This window comes from Trachinotus anak, unplaced genomic scaffold (genome assembly GCF_046630095.1).
Source record: "Trachinotus anak isolate AG129_WGS33_773 ecotype Australia unplaced genomic scaffold, CSIRO_AGI_Tana_v1 ptg000016l, whole genome shotgun sequence".
Taxonomy (NCBI): domain Eukaryota; kingdom Metazoa; phylum Chordata; class Actinopteri; order Carangiformes; family Carangidae; genus Trachinotus; species Trachinotus anak.
In genome coordinates this window covers 16663783-16678247 of record NW_027273867.1, presented here as the reverse complement: position 1 = coordinate 16678247, position 14465 = coordinate 16663783, and the positions used below count along the sequence as shown (strand labels likewise).

The window sequence follows — 14465 nt, the reverse complement described above, 5'->3', positions numbered from 1 at the left end:
CGAGCAAATGATCACCTCACAACTAAAGATGGTGCTGTGGATCTACTTACCGAGACAAAACAAGCATAAAACAAAAAAACAAACCCAACAAAAAACATAAAAAATGGGAAATAAAAAGGGAGCCAACAAAAGTATAAGCGAAAAGGAAACCAGAGAACACACACAATGATGCACTACCACGGAGCTATGCGTATTCGAAATAGACTTTGGTTCTATTTCGTATACGCATATTGTGTTACCTTGTTATCGGAAGCTGTTTCCATGTGTTGAAGCTTAGTGATCTGTTCATTAAGAAGTGCTATTTCCCTGTCCTTGTCCTCCATCACCTTCAAAAGTCAGAGATTATAATGCGATGGCTATTAATAAACACGTCACGCGAAAAGTCCACTCAGAGTCAGTGGTGGACTACTGAAAGTTCAAAAACTGAGTCAAAGAAGAAATGTGTCGCAGCGGCAGTCTTTCGTCTTACATGGCAGAATGATGGGCAAAAGAAAACCTAAAAATGTGCAAATTAAAATCAGCAACATAGAGCAAATATTCTATTAAAAAAACTGACCATCTGAACAAAAGCATTTTAGCAGTTTGTGAGCAGAGATATCAATGTTATAAAAAATAATGTTGTTGTGTTATATATCTGTTTACAACTGTAGGGAGCAGTTTCGGTTTCTTGATTAAGCCAAACGTTATGTTGCAGCTTTAACTCAGTGGAAGTTTACTTGACAAAGTTACATATATCACATTGGTCAGTAGTTTTAGACCAGTGGTGCTACCCAGTGTCATCGAACAGCCGGACTTCACAATCCTGTTTACAGATATAATGTCTGTTCACCTGGAGCATGCTGTCCCTTGTTTCTAGGTACTGCTGCTGGCTGCTGATCTCCTTCCTCTGGATCTCCAGCTGCATGTGAAGCTGCTGCACCTCCTCACTCTTGTTCTCCAGCTCCTCTCTGAACTGCTCCAGCTGCTCCTCCAGGTTACAGATCTGAGGCGACAGGTACACATGACAAGGACTTTAGAAGAGACACAACATGCACCTCAGAGTTGGGACTAAAGCTACCGAATGTTTATTATTTCTGTGCTTAAACAGAAGATGCCGAATATTAATGACCTTAACATCATAAGCACTGCTGTTTTTTCCCTGTAGGACTGTTTGTTTTATGTTAATGATCTGGTCTTTTGCATCATGAAGGAAAATACTTGTCTTCTCTGCTTTTGAAAGATTCTTTAGGTACAGTTTAATTTTTGTTTCTCCCAAGTTTAATAATCCAGGAGTCATCCGTAAATATATTTGCAAAAAATGTTTTTGCCAGACATCATACTGAACACATATTAATATGTGTGCATGTATGCTACTTTCCAAAAACCAATGTCTGTCCTTTATAACATATTGGTAAATGGATATTATGAGCGTCAGTGTAAACACAATGTAGGTTTAATATGAACTGTTCACTATCAAAGATCTAACAATGTATACTGGGAAGTGATATAAAATAAGCAGGTTGGCTGATTTGAAAACCCTTAAAGCACAAACTGAACATCACTCTACCTCCTTCTCTTTCCGCTCCAGAGCTTCTCTCTCCGTCTGCAACTGAGCCTCCAGTGTGGAGTGTCTGGTCTCTGTGATGGATGCATGCTGCTTCTTTTGTTCAACCTGCGCCACACACACACACACGCACAAATAAAAAAACACATTTGAAAGAAACTATTTAGTTCAGCTGTTATTTAAAACATGCAGAAAGACATGAAGAGGCAGCGTCTTGTAATCACACGTATTGTTTCCTGTATTGTGCCAAAGGAATCATCTCTCATCTACATCCTCTCACACACACACACACACACACACACACACACACACACACACACACACACACACACACACACACACACACACACACACCATGTCTGCCATGCTTCACAGCTACTGTTCAGGTTTTTCTCTGTCTGTCTCTACTCTAGTCTCCAGCACATCCTTCATCTCCCCCTCCCCTCCCCTCCCTTACCTTCTCCAGGGACTCAGCGCTGGCCAGCAGGGCCTGCTCCAGCTCGCGGATGCGGCTCTCCAGCTTGTCAATCTCTTCGTCGCGCTCTCCCAACTCACGACGCAGCTGCTCTGAGCTGAGCAGCAGCTCACTGCACCAATCCGCCTTCTCCTTCAGCTGGGAGGTCAGCTGGTCCACCTGGTAGCAAGAGGAAGAGAGAGAGAGAAAGACGAAGGGAGAGGGAGAGAGAGGAGTGATTGTTCAGTGAGATTCGTTCACTAGCTTCAGCATAGCTGGTACATGTGCAGCTAGCTGGTAGGTCAGCTGATCCACCTGAGAAAGGAGGGGGGTGGGAGAGAAAAGAGGTGCAGGGACAGAAGGGAGAAAGAGATTTCATTCAGGAGGACACAAAGCATGGAGCAGTACAGTAACCAGGAGGGCGGCTGGCAGGTAACTGATCCACCTGTGAGACGGAAAACAAGCAGCAGATCAATGAGGAGGAGGAAGACGGGTCAACGGGAGGAAGATTCGTTTAGGATGAACCAAGAACTTGGAGACGTTGATGATATGTTCTTATTGTAGAATAGTCTAGAGTGTCTCATAGAGTGTCTGGATAGTAAACTGTTCCCTTTGATCAATTAGACGAGGAAATGATGTTGCCTCATCAAGGACTGACTGACATCTATGAAATGAAATTAATTTTTATGGTTCTTGTGCCACAGAAAACAGAGATTCTATTCAAATCAAGATGAAACTGTAAAATGTGAGCCACATGAAATATATCCCTTCACTGACAGCCCTTCTTTAAAGATTAATGACTATAATGAAGGATGGACTCTTCATCAGGGTACTTCAGCACAGAATAGGCTATTTATAGTTGTTTAAGTTTTATTTTACCATAAATTCTCTTTTGGTTCATGTATGGATGACATTATAGTCAACACAAGTTTGTCTTTATATCAAACGTGAAAAGAGACCTGCTCATTTTTGAATATTTGAAGATGGTGTCTGAGGAACAGAAAAATCTATAACGGCACTGCTAATGTGGCAAACAATGTTAAAGCAAGCCAAGTGGCTAGGTTCACAAATTACTTCGTTGGATTGTTATACTTTTATTTTACATTGCTTCATTTTCATAATGAGCAAAAACTTGGCCACGATCAAAATTTCATTAAAAAGTTTAGGAATTTAACAATGCAACAATAAGATTTGGTCCAATTTTGACAAAAAACAAGCTTGAATTTGAGGTTAGTTTACCTCATCTGATCATTTTGTTGTTAAATTTTATGATGAGACATTTGTGTGAGAGGCAAGAGGATGGATCAGTCAAGAAACGACAGAGTTTTGACGATCAGACGCTTACAGACAAAGACATACAGTAGAAAAGGATCAAACTTGAGAATGGAAACAGCAGGGGATAACAGAGATGGACTGGTCATTAATTGCTACAGGGTTGGGCAGGATTACTAAAATGCACTAACTGCTCTCTGGGGAAGAGACTTCTACATGAAGCTAGAAGCAATACCTTAAAGGTTACTCCATCCACCTGCAATAGCCATGGGAGAAAAAAGGCAGAGGCATAAGGGAGAAGAGGATGGAGAGTTCAAGGGTAAAAGGGGGTGAAAAAGCACTTAGTGATAAAAACGTGGCATGAATCTGGGAATTATAGAATTGGTAGAGGTTATCTCAGGGGTATTAGCTTGTGAGTTTAAAGCAGAAACGCAACTGGAATATAAAATGTATGCTTCAAACACAAGGAACGCATAGAACGAAGGGCTGGGTAAAGCTGCAATCACAAATTATATTATTTGAGTCTTGATCTAACTTAAGAGGGAATGAACTGGTCACTCTGACCTTTATCTTTTCTGCTCTGATCAGGCAGGTAAAAGACTAATAAACAGTAGGTGCAACACAAGTATAGTTCAGTTATTACAGACAGTATTGTAAGAAAGGACAGAACGTTTTGATAACACTGAGCATCACAGTCATTTTCCCCTGAATGAATGACTGATTTATCTTGTCAAATGACGTTTCAGATCAGACCAGTGAAATGCACTGAGGGTCCATGTCCCAGAACAGCTGATATTTTAAAAAATCTGACGATAAACAGGGTGAAAACAAGGATTCAATCGATTGGCTTGAGGACTTAATGCTACAAATGTGCTGCAATGCCACAACATGACAGTGTTGATCAAAACATTTCTCATTGCCCAGAGAAAACTGGAGGCTAGATGGTGAAGGTAAATAATGACGGGTACTTGAGCAGCAGAACAGCAAAAGCAACGCAGGCACAGAAAATACGCAAAAAAACAGTTGCTGTGAAGAATGAGATGAGAGATGAAATATCTTTCTGTGATTTGGTGACCATGCTGACAGCTTAAATAAGGCATGGTTAAAATCTGTGGAGAAAGATGTAAACACATGATAATTCTCTTTCAGTTCGTCTCTACCAATGACCCCTTCACATCACACAGTAACTTGATCCACTGTTCATATAAAAATATTGATTAGAGCAGCTTTAAGCAAAATCATTTGAATTTAGTCTGTGAACTGTCACATGACCTGACATGATTATGCACTGACATCAGAGGTCAAATTTCATATTATGTAATCAAAATGCACCTGATGCAGACACCTGGCTTTATTTTAAAGAGAGTCTTATACTTGAGGAAAAGCTGCACCGGTGCAGTGATTAATGTTAGCAAGTGTTAGACCTCACCTTCAGTGTTTTGTGTATTTGATGATCATGGAAATAAAACCCACTATTACACAACTTACAAAAGATCACATGGACAAACATCAGTTTCACTCTTTAACCTGCGTAACACTCCCACTATTTGGTATCACTTTCAAGGCAGCATAGGTAATTCTACCAGTTCTATTGTTCTGCTGTGCGACTCTGAGCCTAGTGTTGTAGCCACAACAATGTTATGCACAGAAAATGAGCATCTCTATTACTGCCTGGTCCCCTGGCAGAGAACAGATCTTTCTCCTGTTACCTCTTGGTTTCTTTGCTCAGAGCCGGTCTGAAGCTTCTTCGGATTCTTCAGCTGCTGCTCCAGTTTCTGGATCTCCTGCTGGAAGAAGTCCCTCTCATGTTCTCGGTCCACAGCTTGTTCCTGGACACCAAAATAAAGACCGAAAGGGGAAAGGCAGATAAATTAATAATAGTAGAAATGTTAAAACAGAGAGAAGCTAAAGAGAGCTACATATTTTTGACAGTTTGTTGAATGATTGGGGACTTGAAGTATTTCTTCCCTTCTGTTTTACAGAACAAATCTGAGCTAAAGGAAGTACTACACTTTAAGCGTTAGCTCATGTCGTAGTTAGATTAGCTTAACTGTTAGTAGGATTATTATTAATAATTTATTATCATCCTACAGATGATAATATAACTTGGTAGTAATTCACCATGAATAGTTATGTAGAGAGAGACCTACAGATTGTAAGAGCAGCTATATAGAGAATGTATAGTTGAGAATATGCAAACATTATGTGAATTTTGTATAATTTATAGATCGTACAAGTAACATGTACTACAGTACATGTAACTACATGGCAGGAGTGATATATCCAGGTGCAGCAGTTTTTCTCAAAAATGTTTACAACAGAAACTGAACTACAGAGTCTCAACTTTCAAGCAAAGCCTGAGCTCAAAATGAACTGAAATGAAATGACTTGGTAACTGGTCACAAAAAGTCGAGTACATTAACTAAACAGAAAAACATGTTGCTGTCAAAATAGAAACGCAAGTGACATCAGGATTTCCATTTTTACTGCAGAAATAAGACTGTCTGTGTTTATGCCTATAATAGAGGATTGGCCAAATAATTTAATTAGAAAATTACATGTTAACAAATGTGCTTATTTAATATTTGTGTGTAACAGACAACAACAGGACAGAATAAAAGGATTCTGCATTCAAACCACATCCAGACAATTGCATGCCAGCTCCTGGCCAAGTGGCCTATTTACGATGATGGGAACAAAACTCATTAGACCATGAGACAAATATGAGGTAGCTGTCTGCCAAAAACATGAGAAGTATCAGTTAAGCTTTCAGATAGGCTTACTAGGCCGAGCATTAACCTGTCATTGACAGCTAGCCCTGCCTCAACCCAATCCCTGTTTCAAATTATCCACCTGCAAGTGAACACTAAGCTTTTATTTACCAATATCTAAATCAGTCCTAAAGTCAACTGTCAAACAAGTAAAGTAAACTTTCTACGCTAAACCTTTTGATAGAAAATATAAAGGTGTTAGTAAATAATTTGTGTGGCTTCCTGTCACAAGAAAGACTCACCATTATTATAATATACACCTTATAAGGCACATAGCTTCAAGACAGATATAATTTGTTTCATGCTGCTTTGGTTATTTGCGTGACTGATGCGGGACAATAAGATGCAAGTGGATCAGAAAAAAGTTTCCTCGAAGAGGAAATATATTCAGAGCTAGGACTGCAACTAACATTTATTTTCATTATTAATTAAAATTAAAATTCATAAAATGTCTGAAAATAATTAAACATGCCTATCACAATTTCAAACAGCCAAAGGTGGTATCTTCAAATTGCATTTTTTTCAACAGTCTAAAAAAAAAAAAAAAAAAAAAAAATATTCATCTACTGTGATAAAAGAAATAGAAAAGCAACAAATATTCACCTTTAAGAAAAGGGAAACAGATAATTGTTTTTGCATTTTTGCCTAAAATGGATTTGATTTGACTGACAAAATTCTCAACTAATCATTTCCTTTCCAATGAGAACTGGTGAAAGAATTTGATGTACTGAAATGATTCACGCGAATAAAATATAATATACCTATATCTTACAGACTTAAGAACATTTAATAAAACAGCATCAGACGTTAGAGTTCATTTTCTTTGTCACTTACGTCGAGGAACTTCCTGTTCTTCTCCAGCTGTTTCTCCAGAGCTTGGACCTGTTGTTGCAGGTCTCCACTCTCCGTCCTCTGAGCGTGCTCCAACTCGATCACCCTGTTGACCTGTTCCTCCAGCTCCGCCTCCAGCAGCTTCACCTGCTTCAGGAGGTCGGAGTTCTCCTTCTCTGCCTGACGCTGGACCTCCACCTTCTCTTTCATCAGCTTCTCCGTCTCCTTCAGCAGGTCTACGGGATACGATGGAGGAAAGAGGAGAGGTTAGCTGCTTGACACTGCCTGACAACCAAAGGTGGTTGAGTTATTTAGTCATTCAGGTTTGATTTCAGTGATCAACAGGATGCTGAGATGGATCTGAAGAGTCTGACGTCTTTGAGCCTTGTGATTAGATTTAATGCTAATTTTGCGTTTTGCCGTGTTGATCATCTTTCCCATGCAACATTGGGGTTTTAAAAGAATAGTTCTCTTCAAAATGCTTCTGATTTCATGTACTTTGGTTCTTTTTACAACTGCACCATCTGAATAAATGGCTAAAGTCAGACTCTTCTAACATCTCAGTCAGCTTCCCAACATAATGCCCCGTTACCAAAAATGACCACCCATCATGGTGCCTCTTTACCCTCCTGCTGTCACCAGTGAACAACCCCCGCCAGTTCACCCAGGATCAAACCCCGCAGGATTAGTGCAAAAGTAACAAGGTGAGAGAGTGCAGATGACAGATCAGACACGTGGACAGTCCAGACATTGCAATATCCATGCCCAATAAGCATTTACAGGCAGGGGAGAAGGACTTCCTGAACGGTCAATCATCTCACTCAAACAAATACTGTAAACACAGCATCTACAGACCTAAAATATTCATAACGATACCTCAATTCAGAGTGAAGATGGTTGACAATTAGGAAATAATGACTACATATAAATGTCTGAAGATTACTTTCATTTCATCATGCTAAAATGAGGGCTAACACTGACTCCAAGACATTAAAAATGACAAACCAGGACAAAATCAATCAAAATGAAAAGCCGAAGCAAAGGTTAGTGATTGAACTGAGTGAGTTTGTGAGCCCATAGCAAGCAAGCTCCAAGCTTTGTTGGTGAGTTGTTGGATTAGGGTTAGATACACTGTCACTCAGCTACAGTAGACAATTAAAAGAACATATAGATATGACTGAGCCATGCTCAAAGAGGACACACCTGCTTCAGGTGCTGCAACCAATGCAGCTTCAACTAGGCCTACAGGAGAATAAGAAAGCACAGGAGTTTAACATGCTCTTGTTTTTGTCATGAACAGGAGAAAGAAAGGTGAAGACAGACTGGCAGTGCTTTTCTGTCTGTCTCATAGTAGGTTAAGGCTGCAGAAAGGATGCTGTGAAAGGAAAAGGTTTCTGAAGTAGCCCAATCTGGTTTATACCCTTAAATACAGATTACTCACCATTTAATAAGTGAATGAACTCATGGGATACCTTTTTGATAATACAGGGGTTATATAGTGCAAAATTAGCAGATACTGTTATCAAACTTGATGTTTCCGGAGCACTTCTTGGAAAGTACCTGTAAATTTATGACTTGTGTCACAAGAGTTTAAGAAATGTAGATAAACCCAAAGAGTTAGCTCAGTATTGTTACATTGAAAAAAAAGATTCAACAAAATAAAAATTGTATTGACTTTTTGACCCTTGGTCTTTAAATCTGTCACTGATATTGCTGCGCAGTTATCTCATACTCATAAACTTTTTTAAATCACTTTCATAAGGACACAGCAACACAACTACAGAAGACATCAAAATGAGTGTTGTGCACCTTTAAATAAGCTTTAGATCTTTCGCTGAAACCAGTATAATTGCAGATCTAGGAATTGTATACTGTAAATATGATGTATACAGTGCTTTGAAAGAGGGTCTAAAACATTGACAACTGCTATACGACAAGCAGCTGACTCTGGTTATTGATTCACGTCAAATCAAGCCATGGCAAGTAATTCAAAGGATGGTTTTTGTTTCAGTTTACAAGAGCAACTTTGACCTTACTTACTTTAGACAAAGGAGCTGAGATTCATTTACTCTGTTTTTCTTTTTGCTTGACAAAAAGAAAAACAGGTGCGTAGACAATGATGTCTACACACCAAAAAAATTTACACCTACACTCAATGTTCAGACCATGTTGAATAACTTAGATTTCCAAATATTTTCCTTTCATATGTAAGGATAATAACAACTTCTGAGTACTGTAGTTTATTTAAAAATGCATGTCTATTTCTTCCCGCCTTTGGTAAGAGAGTTCTGGGATACGTACGAAGCTCACGGGGCCCCGCGTTCTCCCTCATAGCGTCCTGTTGCCGTGCCAGCAGCTCCCGCTCCTCCTGCATCTGAAGCCTCTCCTGCTCCAACTCGTGCAGCCGGCTACTTGTAACCTGCAGGGAAAAAGGTAAGAGGACAGGAGAAATTAAATTTAAATAAATGTAGTTACGTAAAGGATAAGGGTGATGCTATTCCATATTTTTCTTCTCATCAACAAATCCCACAAAAAACCAGACCAGAACCAATTTTGTGTTAGTTCAGTAATTTCCAACCCTGTCTGTGTCTTTAAGCCCAAAGGACTACTGAAGACGTAAATCTTTAAAATTAGTCATAAACTATAATGTATATGTACAGTATATATTCTTATGAGCAGAAGACTGTAATTTTTTAAAAACATTTTACTCAAAAGATAAACTTGGCATTTATTGGGACTATTTTCAGTGGTGGATTTGGTGCACTAGTGACATTGACAGCAACAGTATGGTGTATGTAGGCTTGACTCAAAATAAACTTCAACACCCATGTTCATGGTAGTGAAGGAACATGTCACCCAGTGCAAGAGAGTGGCTGTGTTTTTAATGTATTACAATGGAGAATGGAAAAAAAATATATTTGATTTTAGCTACATGGAAAATGCCTGTCTGTCAAATTATTGTTGGTTTGGGCCTTTTAATGAGATTTGCTGAAAGAAGAATACTGCATAATAATATCACCTGGACGTGATCATACATGAATATGACTCTCAAGAGAATCAACACTATCTAATGCCTCACATTTTATGCTTTTGCTTCTGGCAGAGTCACTACTATGCCATGCCAGAGGCAAAATACGGAAATCTACTCTTTACATAGTCATGTGCCATCTCATTGAAAAAAAAAAAAAAAAAAATTTTTTTTCCTCCTCTCTGCAGCTGGAATGCCTCACCTGCAGCTCTTGCTCGAGGCTCAGCTGGAGCTCTTCCTTCTGACGCAACTGCTCCTCCAATGCAGCCCGTTCACCCGTGTAGCCATCAATCAAACCTGAAGGTGGATAAAGTGAGAGGAGGATGGTTAGAAACGATGCTGAAATACTTGAAATTTCCCTCTTTCATCTTTTGTTTTATCCCAATCCTGCGATCACTCAACAGGAGAATTAGTTTGAGAATTTGTTGATTCTTGTTGTCAAGCTTCCGTCACAGACACACACACACACACACACACACACACACACACACACACACACACACACACACACACACACACACACACAAGGCAGCCATCCAAATGAATGAGCACTTAACAGTGGGATACAAAATCCAAGGTTACCAACAATACAAAGGCAAACAAAAACATAGAAACACACCCAGGCCCACAAACATGCATACAAATGCAGAGATGAACATGTCTGACCCATTTTGCTTGACATGAAGTGTAAGACTGAGCTGTAAACACAATGCAAAGCTCTATGATTACTGTACTGCTCTGTCACAGGTCAGCAAGCATTATGCACCAGGAGGGCATTAAGTTCATAGATACAGCAGAGGAGGTATTCACACACTAGCAGACTGGTCAGAAAATATTTATTTATTTACTGTAACTGTAACTTTGGTGTCAAATGAGGCCAGCGCTAAGGTCAAATTTATGTATTTTCTGTCCTGATTCTGCCTGTTTGTGGCTCATGCGGCCTCAAAGAGCTCTTTATCTGACCTAAAACTGAGACAGACAGATGGTAAATGTCACCTGTGTTTTCTGCGGATCATTTTATTTCAGACGTGAGCAGGAACCGAAGCTGTGTGTAAAGTTTGCTTAAGGAGGGATCCCTCCACGATACACAGCCATCAGATGCACATGATTACTGGCTGAATAAACACAGAGAGTTCTCCTCACTCTACAAAAACACATCATCATGACATTACAGCCAGCTAACTTAACCTTTTCCCTGGTTCAAAGACAGGCTTCGCATTCACTGATATATTAGACGCCCCATCAACCATCACATCATCCTGTCACTCAACTCAAAACCAGTTTGAAAAGGCCACACCCTGAGCATTTACCTGCGTGTTTCATCCACACAATAGAAGAAGAAATATTTGTCTTTCAATTCATTGACATTTACCAAAGTAGATGTCCACGAGACACTAAAACACTCCCTCAGAGTTAATGAAGAAGAAACATGGCATGTGACCCGATAGGAACAGCTGCTCTGTAACTCTTTGCTGTGTGGCAGCAACTATTTTGAAAATTGTTTTTAGGTGCAAATAAACACATCAAATATTTTCTAGTATCAACTTCTTAAAACTTCAGGTTTTACTTCTACAATAAATTTGTCCACATTTTTAAACATTTTGTAGACTAAATGAATAATCAGGAAAATAATCAGCAAATTAACTAATAAGGATTATTGTTGCAGCCTTAATCTCTTTATGGTCTCCCTCTTTGATTGTCAGACCTATAAAATTGTAAAGCTTTTCTATGATGGTAAATATTTGCTATTCTTCAGCAGCTCTGTTGGATATCCATAAAACAAGCATCGTAACAGGATCCTACTCAAGTAAAAGACAATATCATATTAGAAATAGCTATAAACTCACCACTGTTCAGTGTGTCCAAAAATGACGGCTGGACATTACACTTACTGAAGGGGACTTGAAAACAGCCCAGTCGGCTGGGTTTAGTGTGTGTGAGAGGGGATGTGGTTGAAACAGTTGACCCTCATGGACCAGCTGTCTCTGACATGGATGTGACAGCGAGTTAGCTGCCCCCCCTCCCCGAAAAAATCTGTCACTGCACTTAAACTGTTCTCAAGTTGCAAAAAAAAAAAACATCCTACTGTCATTGGCTTGAGGATCGATTCCCACATAAATACATTCACTGCCATACACAGTTATTTAGATGTCATGCAGATACAATCAATTGTTCAAACACAAACCAGAGACAGGCTCACAAACACTGATTACCATTTGTCGATTTCTCACCACAGATGGTCTCACGCTCCTTCACTCTCCCTTTCAAACAGCTGATCCCCTCACTCCCAGTAACAACACCCCCCACCCCCCCAAACACATGCACACATGTATTTTCACTTCAGTTCCTTATGCTCACTAGTGCAGCGTGCTCTGTTTTCTGTAATCACTCTTAGATCACAAATCAGTAGGCCCAGAGAAATTGTGAGTGAAATTGCATTTCCTCTCATAAAGAGAGTGACTGCTTTGAAGGAAATGTCTTTGAGAGGGCCCGTAAACACTGAAAGCTGGTGCTAAGCCTCCTGGAGCACATAAAAACCCTTCAACATTTATATCAAATTAAGATGCGACTCATTTCATGCTGATCCGATTTTGTAAAAATGGACCAATACAGACAGTTTTTCATGTTTAAAAAAAAAACAAAACAACATTTACCCTCAGCGCGATGAAGCTCCAGAGCCAGCTGCTCCCGTGCCCGGGCCTCCTCTGACACTCTCTCCTGCAGCTCCTCCTGCTTCTGCAGCAGCTCACTCATCTCCTGGTTGTGGCGGAAGGACTCCTGCATCAGCTCGGTCTGGGTCATCCGGGCATGTTCAAGCTGAGAGGAAAGAGATGGTGTTTGGAAGGAATGACTGGTTTATGCATTAAATAATCTTAGCAAACATTAATTTCTGATGTTTTTAATGTTAATCGCTTTATTTTCACAAATGAAGATCAGTTTGCTTGTCATAAGCAGAACTACTTTGGTGGCTGATGGTGTCATCAGAGTTATAATGGGTTTGAGACAGCAGAAAGCTTGAATTACAAACTGGGGTTAGAGTTAAAAAGAAGTGGGCATTTAGGAGGCAGGAAAGCTAATCAGAGATACTATCAAATTGCAATAATGGAAGTGGAAAATGTAATAATTTTTGAGTTTGACCCATAATAATAGGATCTACAAGTCAGGATGTCTAGTCGCTGCTGCTTCAGTTTTCACCCTTCTTTTCAAATCTGTCTCTTGCTAATTCTACAACGTTATGGAAGCGACATATTAAATCCCTGGATTATCCCATGACAAACAAGATATCCATTTATCATGTGAAAGGGCTAATTATGAAATCCATTGTTTGCAGTGGTACTGAAGAATACAGCTGCACTTACCTGCTGATGATGATGATCATGTGATGACATGATCATATCATGTTATTGTTCTACACGTTTATGTTTTCAGAAATAAATAATTCTGAAATTAGTTTTTGCTGTCAACATCATGTGATTCTGTATACATTTGCCATATTGTGATATTCTATATATACATACAGTAGATATTGATTTCAAGTAAATCTTCCAGCCCATTTTGGAAACTTTGATTTCGTCTACTTAATAAAAGAGGCAGATTTTAGCTCAATAACAGTTTGATTCACTTAAAGGTTTTCCAGACAAAAAGCAAATTGATAAATGACATTAAGCAAGCTATTTTTAATTTACTCCCATTTTGCATTTTGTTGTCACCTTTAAGAATATACCACTTTTGCAAATGGCTTGACAACATAGTTAATTGTCTTTATGTATAATGTGCAATGTTTTTACTGCAATCTGTTTTTACCCAACATATGTGCATTACTTACATTGCGCAAAAGAGGAAACTTGTACAAAAGTCAATAACAAAACAAGGTGTATGCAAATGTGAGAAATACACTGAGATAATGATCACGTTTCTATGTTAAATGTCTGGTCAGGTGACAGAAAGCATCTTTTCCTTGAGGAACTGCCATAAAGTCGTCATTATGCAATTTACCTCCAGCGTGGCCACATTCATTTCACAGTTACTTTCCATAGATTTCCATATCTCCCTGAGCAAAGGTCTTATTGTAATATTACGGGAAGCAGGAAGTGGTAAAGTGACCCTGCCACATAGAAGTCATATAATCTTTCACCTACTGATTCAAAAGCAGCACAGAAAGAACTGCTGTGTGCCTGCTTAAGAAAGGCATTTAACTTGCATCACATCTGCATTTGTAGACCTGAGCTACATAAACAGGCTGTGAAGAAATTTGCCTATAAGATATTAATCAACAGTGCATGTCCTGAATGTAGAGACTGTTTAAAACTGCATGAACCTACTCAATATGTATAATTTAAAAACTGTACAGATGTGGGTTAAAGGTGAAAAACTTACTGTATAAGGAGGAGTGGGCAGGGAGATTTTGGAGATAACCTTAAGCAAGTGACCATTAGTCCTGTGATTGACATGCGAGATCTGTGTCTGCACCACCACAGCATTCCTCTCGTTCAAGGTGCTGCAGATTGGGAAAGGTCGGGGAAGGGGTACACGAGATTCCACCTCATACACATCCTGATCCTCCCC

General features: G+C 39.3%; 1 protein-coding gene across 4 annotated transcripts in view; it reads right to left on the bottom strand.

The window, feature by feature from the left end:
* Positions 1–14465, bottom strand: part of akap9 (A kinase (PRKA) anchor protein 9) — a 64023-nt gene that overhangs the window by 13550 nt on the left and 36008 nt on the right. For 2 of the 4 annotated variants that reach the window (XM_071499398.1, XM_071499400.1), the window contains 10 exons: positions 12554–12716; positions 10102–10196; positions 9173–9290; positions 8075–8113; positions 6875–7107; positions 4979–5098; positions 2001–2177; positions 1547–1651; positions 830–982; positions 240–326 (listed from right to left, as the gene is read on the bottom strand). In XM_071499398.1, the coding sequence (XP_071355499.1) occupies positions 240–326; positions 830–982; positions 1547–1651; positions 2001–2177; positions 4979–5098; positions 6875–7107; positions 8075–8113; positions 9173–9290; positions 10102–10196; positions 12554–12716 (1290 nt within the window). The remainder of the gene's footprint in view (positions 1–239; positions 327–829; positions 983–1546; positions 1652–2000; positions 2178–4978; positions 5099–6874; positions 7108–8074; positions 8114–9172; positions 9291–10101; positions 10197–12553; positions 12717–14465) is intronic. The other 2 variants (XM_071499401.1, XM_071499399.1) reach the window with 2 other exon arrangements.